At 40.2% G+C, this 7,256-nt stretch overlaps 1 protein-coding gene across 1 annotated transcript in view; it reads left to right on the top strand.

The window, feature by feature from the left end:
* The window catches only part of ZDHHC9 (zinc finger DHHC-type palmitoyltransferase 9), a 39,997-nt gene that overhangs the window by 23,494 nt on the left and 9,247 nt on the right, over positions 1–7,256 (top strand). Inside the window, exons 6-8 of the mRNA XM_017507527.2 lie at positions 5,090–5,227; positions 6,207–6,255; positions 7,004–7,106. Coding sequence (XP_017363016.1) covers positions 5,090–5,227; positions 6,207–6,255; positions 7,004–7,106 — 290 coding nt within the window. The remainder of the gene's footprint in view (positions 1–5,089; positions 5,228–6,206; positions 6,256–7,003; positions 7,107–7,256) is intronic.

Raw genomic sequence — 7,256 nt, forward strand, 5'->3', positions numbered from 1 at the left:
CTCCTGCCCCAGCCTCCCAAGTAGCTGGGATTATAGGTATGTGCCACCATACCTGGAGAATTCTTTAATTTTTTGTAGAGATGGGTTTTTCCTATGTTGCCCAGGCTGGTCTCAAACTCCTGGGCTCAAGCAATCCACCTACCACAACCTCCCAAAGTGTTGTGATTACAGGCATGAGCCACTACCCCCAGTCCAAGATGCTTTTTAAAATCTAGAAAATTAGCAAGGAAAACCTGATAATGTTTATTCTTCCACTAGTAAGGGTGTAAATTGGAACAAAACTTTTTGGAAGGCAACCTAATAAGATTAATCAAAAGCCTTAAAACATCTATACCTTTTGATGCCAGTGATTCCATTTCTAGGGAATCTATCCCATAAAATCAGAGGTGTGGTAAAATATTTAGGGGTGGAATTAACTCAGGATTATTATGACAATTAAAAGTTGAAAAGAACCTAATCGTCTACCAATAGAAGAGTAGTCAAATAAATTATAGGACCTGGCGCAGTGACTCCTCCTATAATCCCAGCACTTTGGGAGGCCGAGGAGGGCAGATCCTTGAGGCCAGAAGTTTGAGACCAGCCTGACCAACATGGTGAAACCTCGTCTCTACTAGAAAATACAAAAATTAGCCAGGCATGGTGGTGTGCACCTGTAATCTCAGCTACTCAGGTGGCTGAGGCACAAGAATCAAGAACCCATGAGGTGGAGGCTGCAGTGAACTGAGATTGTGCCACTGCATTCTAGCCTGGGTGACAGAGTGAGACTCCCTCTAAAAAAAAATATATATATATATATATATATATATATATATATATATAAATAAATAAATTATAGGACATTCATACATTAGATTAATGGAAAGAGTTCATACCAGAAAGCTAAATGACGTAAAGCAGGAGATAGGCTACATTTACAGTGTGAAGTCAGTTACCTATTTTTAAAAAATGTAATGATATATAAGGAAATATGCAAGGAAATACAGGAAATATACCACATTTTAATAGTTTATTATCTATAGATTGTGGGATTATGAGTGATTTTTTTCCTTCATTTTTTATATGCCATCCTCCACTACTGTGATTCCTTCATTTTTCTTTTTTTTCAAGTTTTCTATAATGAGCATGTATTACTTGTATTATCAGAAAAGATGTGATTTAAAATACTGTAAAAAATATATATGTGTTTAACCATTCTTCTCTATATCTTTTTTCCCTTTCCTGAAAAGATGTAGCCTCCTCAGTAGGAGATAGACCATTTTTACAGCCTTATTTTCTGACCAGTACACAGCTCACTGTTCTTTCAAGTTGATGTATTTTATTCTTTCGTAGTCTTCTATTCATCAAAATAACACATGTTCATTGTAGAAAATATGGGAAGTGCAGAATGTATAAATAAAACTTAATCCTAAATTCACTCTTCATTTTGCTGTATTTCCTTCCAGTGTTTCTGCAAAATTGGACTGTAACATGATAGAGTTTTTAATCCTGCTTTTGTCATTTAACATTCTATCCTGAGCATTTTTCTGCATCTTTAATAAATGTTTCTTTAATATATTATTTTAATGACTGCATAATCCATCATATGTTTATATTCAAGTTTATTTAGGCAGTCTTCTGTCATTAGACACGATTCCCTCTTCCATTTTATTCATTGCTATAACACTGCAATCATAATTATTAAACTTAAGGATGTGGAACAACTGGAACCTTCATACATTTCTGATGAGAATGTAAAATCATGCAGCTGCTGTGGAACAGTTTGGTGGTTCCTCAAAAAGTTAAACATAGAATTACCACATGAGCCAGCAATTCTACTCCTGGGTGTATGTCTATATTAGTCTGCTTGGGTTGCCATAACAAAATACCACAGACAGGGTGGCTTAGACAACGGGAATTATTCTCTCACAATTCTGGAGGCTGGAAGTCCAAAATAGAAGTGCAAGAAGGGTTGGTTTCTGGTGAGGCCTCTCTCCCTGGCTTGCAGATGGCTGCCTTCTTGCTCTGTTCTCACGTGACCTTTTCTCTGTGCTCACACATGACTGTTGTCTCATCCTCTCCTTACAAGAACACCAGTCCCATTGGATTAGGACCCCACCCATATGACCTCATTTAACTTTAGTTACCTCCTTAAAGTTTCTGCCTCCAAGTACAACTACATTGGGAGTTAGGGCTTCAATATATGAAACTGGGGAGTGGGAGTACAATTCATTCCATAGCAATACTCAAAATAATTAACAACAGGGACTCAAAACTTACTTGTACACCAGTGTTCATAGCATCATTATTCACAATAGCCAAAAGGTGGAACCAACCCAAATGTCTATCAACAGATGAATGGCTAAACAAAATGTAGTATATATATATTATCCAGTAATAAAAATGAATGCAGTACTGATGCAATGTGGATGAACCTTGAAAACATGCTATATGAAAAAAACCAGATACAAAAGGACAAATATTGTATGAGTCTGCTTATATGAGATATCTAGAATAGGTAAATTCATACAGACAAAAGATTAGAGATTGCTAGGGGATAGGGGAAGGGGGAAATGGAGAGTGACCACTTAATGGGTGCAGAGTTTCTGTTTGGAGTAATGAGAGTTTTGGAAATAGGTCATGGCGATGGTTCCACAACATTATGAATGTAATTAATGCCACTGAATTATACACTTAAAATTGTTAAAATGGCAAATTGTATGTTATGTATATTTTACCATTATATATATATATATATATATATATATATTTTTTTTTTTAAGACAGGATCTCACTCTGTCACCCAGGCTGGAGTGTAGGGGCATGATCTTGGCTCACTGCAACCTCTGCCTCCCAAGCTCAAGCGATTCCCCCACCTCAGCCTCCTGAGTAGCTGGGATTGCAGGCATGAGTCACCATGACCTGCGAATTTTTGCATTTTTTGGTAGAGACGGAATTTCACCATGTTGGCCAGGCTGGTCTCAAACTCCTGACTTTGTGAATGGCCTGCCTGGGCCTCCAAAACAATACAAACTTTAATTAAAAAATTTGAACTTCGGCCAGGTGCAGTGGCTCACGCCTGTAATCCCAGCACTTTGGGAGGCTGAGGTGGATGGATCACCTGAGGTCAGGAGTTCAAGACCAGCCTGGCTAACATGGTGAAACTCCATCTCTACCAAAACTACAAAAATTAGCTGGGTGTGGTGGTGGGTGCCTGTAATCCCAGCTACTTGGGAGGCTGAGGCAGGAGAATTGCTTGAACTCGGCAGGCGGAGGTAGGTGAATAGGAAAAAAATTAAAACATAGGTTTTATGATATTTATTAGTTTTTGCCCTATTTCCTTTTGCTGTTTTCTGTTTTTGTTTTATGTAATTGACCCTTGAACAATGCAGTTTTGAACTGCATGGGTCCTCTTATAATGACATTTTTTTTCAATAAATACAGTATCAGTGGGTTCCTCATCTGCAACCAAACATGGATCCAAAATACAGTCATCCCTAAGTATCGTTGGGGCATTGGTGTCAGGGATTGCCCTTGGATACCAAAACCCATGCATTCTCAAGTCCTGCAGTGGCCCTGTGGAACCCATGGATATGAAAAGTCAGCCCTCTGTATCTACGGGTTTCATGTTCTGTGAATACCGTATTTTTGATCTGCGTTTAGTTGTGGATGCAGAACTGTTGATACAGAGGGCCAACTGTATTTATTGAAACAAATCCATGTATGAGTGGACACATGCAGTTCAAACCTGAGTTGTTCAAGGTTCAAATGTACAGTATTTACAAGATGCAAAACCTGTGTACATGAGGTGCAACTTTTTTTATCTGTGGGTTCTGCAGGGCTGCTGAGTGACTTCAGTATGGGTGGATTTTGGTATCTGCCTTTGATAGATGTATACACTGTAATGCTTACCACAATCAAATGAACATATTCATCACCACACATAGTTACCATTGTGTGTGTATGTGCGTGTGTGGTGAGGACAATTAAGATCTACTCTCTTAGCAAATTTCAAGTAACTTTTGACTATTATTTTCTTGAGGAAGTATTTGTATTTTCCTATTGATTTTTAAGAACTTTTCATATAGTCAGGTACAACTTTACATAGATTGCCATTGTTTTTTTTCTCTTTAATCTTCTTTACGGTGATGTTAACATACACAAAATATTTTTTAAATTTTTATGGGTACATAGGCATATGTATTTATGGCATACATGAGAAGTTTTGATACAGCCATGCAATGTATACTAATCACATCATTGATCACCAAGGAAGTGCAAATCAAAACCACAAAGTATTTTTTTAATGTTTATGAAGCTAAATCTACTTTTCCTTGTCATCTGTTTTCTTCCAGTACTTTTATGCTTAGAAAGTCCTTCTGCATATAAAGGACAAATAAACATGTATTATTTATAATTATTTTCTGGATTCACTTTGTTTTTACGTTTAGCTCTTTAATTCATATGGAATATGAATTATGACAAGTAATATGAAGACAAAAAAATCGATCCTTATTTTGCACCAAATAGCCAATTGTCTCAGAATTGTTTATGGAATAATACTTCCTTTCACCTCTGATTTTGTAATGTTGAGTTTATTAGACAACAAAATCTTATATGTTCTAGGATCTGTTTCTGGGCTTTTTCCATTCTGTTGAGCTATGCCACACCATCTTAAGTATTGTAGTTTTACATTTTTAATACCTGGAAGTCAAGAAAAACTGCGCTAGTCATTTTTCAAATTTTCCTTGACTATTTCCACTTACTCTTCTTGAACTTAGTAGCCCCACCAATTAAGATTTTATTTGGAAAAGCAGTGTCCCTGCTTTTAATGAGCAGAGTGAGGCAGATCACTTAACACCTCTGTGCCTTTGTTTCTTCATCTGTAAAGCGGGGAAGAGTATCTCCTTTTGCCCAAGTTCCAGGGAAATTGTGAGGATCAAATGAGATGGTTATGAAAACATTTTGAAAAAGTAAAAAAATGGAACCCAGTATTTTTTACAACTGAAATAGGCAATGATCCTGGGGGTGTTTGAATGAGGTATTATGGGGATGGCGGGGTTGCTTTCTGTTCTGGAGGCTTTTGGCATTGGACTCTCTCTTTCTCCCACAGAGCGCTTCGACCATCACTGCCCCTGGGTGGGGAATTGTGTTGGAAAGAGGAACTACCGCTACTTCTACCTCTTCATCCTTTCTCTCTCCCTCCTCACAATCTATGTCTTCGCCTTCAACATCGTCTATGTGGCTCTCAGTGAGTATGCAGGGCAGTGTCCGTTGTTGGAGTGGGGTGGGGTGGGGGAAGACTTAAGGACAGCTTAGAGGGTGGTTGAGCTTCCTGGTGGTACCATCGTGAAAGGTACTTTAGGACAGGTTAGAAATGAGCACTATTATCTGCTCTTGAGCAGGGTTGCAAACCTCAGTACACATCAATGAGTATTTACTCTGTGTTGGCCTTCTCTCTGGCCAACTGCTGGGGACTGGGGCCATAATTATTAGTCTGTATCCAGAGTACAGGGGCATTTCTGAGGTAATCCCAAAGGTTGGGGATGTATTTTGTCTCTGAGCATCCTCTCTTCTTCTGCCTTACAAGACTTGCCTTGTGCTAAGGGGTGGGGTAGAAAAGGGTTTTGCCTGAGAAACGTCTTTCGGTAGCTCACGGTCTACTTTGGGAGATAGAAAGCACACCCACATGTGTGCATATGCACAAACGTACACAAACACATGCACACGCGCGCGCACACACACACACACACACACAGACACAAACACACAGCCCAATCTAAGGGCAGATGTGATGTGGAGTTAAGGGAGTGGTCTTAAGACAGCTTCCTGGAAAGAGAAGTGTTCTGAGCTGGAATTTGAACAAGGGAGGGACACAGATTGGCAAGGAGAGAGGATTTTTCTTGGGTATTTCTGATTTCTTTTACCTGTTAATATCCCCGTAACATGTCCATAGTTGGGGGCTAGGGAAAGGGGAAGGGAGCCTGCTGCTTGACTTCTGCCCACCTGCCCGGTCCAGGGCCTGGTCCTGCACTGGAAATGGGAACTCTTTGGTCATGAGACTACCAGCTTAGAGATGAGGCTCTTCACCCTTGCCCGAGGGAGCGCTTAGCTCCTGCCAGTGTGTAACATGGGATAGGGAGGGAAGGAAGTGAGTAGGCACTAGGATAGTGTGTAGTTTTGACTGAAGTCACTGATTTTTCTCTCTACTCCTCCTCCCAATTTCACAGAATCTTTGAAAATTGGCTTCCTGGAGACGTTGAAAGAAACTCCTGGAACATATCCTCCCTGGCAGTATGTCCTTGTGAAGCCTTCTTAAGCTACTTTCCAGCATGCTTTCTCCCCACAGTTCTCCCACTATCTAGTTTTTCAGACAACAGCGAGTGCCAAGGTCTAAAATAATTTAAACAATATAGTCTTAGTGGTAGCAACCAGAGTGGAAGATGACCAGGACTAGAAGGGAGGTCTTCCCTTCACCCCCTGCTCAGCTGCCTCCCTCCCAAGTCCTTCTGATCCCAGGCTCAGTCCTGTCTCCTCTAGTGGGCTGTACTTCGCCTCAATGTACCTCTTCTATCACTTACTGGAAGCCTCACCTTTCTGTTATAGCTAGGGCTTATTTTGGACAGTGGCTGCATTTCTGCAAAGGGGGTTTAGATGAGATTTCTGTAAATCATGCCCTCTTTTTCCCCCACTAATTCTTCATTTATGAATTTGTTTTTTGAGAGAATTTCCATTGGCAGTGATGGCCAACATTGTTTAGCTTTGGCCCCTCCCACACATCTCCTTCCAAGAGCCAGTGATAAGTAAATAGGCAAACCCTTAAATACACTAGATAGACTAGAAATTCTTTACCCTTCATAAGGGATCTATTTGGCAAGTTCCAAATTCATCTGTTATATATGGAAACATGGTTTTTTGTGATATACGTTCCAGGAGGTAAAGATGGTGTGACTGGTGCCCTGAATATGGGCAGAGGCATCAAGTCTCCTGATGTTGAGTTCGTCAATATTCCTTAACCTCACCTCACTGTTCTAGAAGTCCTCATTTGCTTCTTTACACTCTGGTCCGTCGTGGGACTGACTGGATTTCACACTTTCCTTGTGGCTCTCAACCAGACAACCAATGAAGACGTGAGTCAACTTTCTCTTCTCCTCACCACATATTCTTCTCCCCAAAGCCTATTATCTTGCTATCTGCTAGAGAACTACCGAGTCTCCAGGGCCTGGGAGGTTGAGGCAGGCAGAAACGTGGTGTGCAAGATTATTAAGTCAGATATGTGG

The sequence above is a fragment of the Cebus imitator genome, unplaced genomic scaffold (assembly GCF_001604975.1).
Source record: "Cebus imitator isolate Cc_AM_T3 unplaced genomic scaffold, Cebus_imitator-1.0 Scaffold376, whole genome shotgun sequence".
In the NCBI taxonomy this organism is placed as follows: domain Eukaryota; kingdom Metazoa; phylum Chordata; class Mammalia; order Primates; family Cebidae; genus Cebus; species Cebus imitator.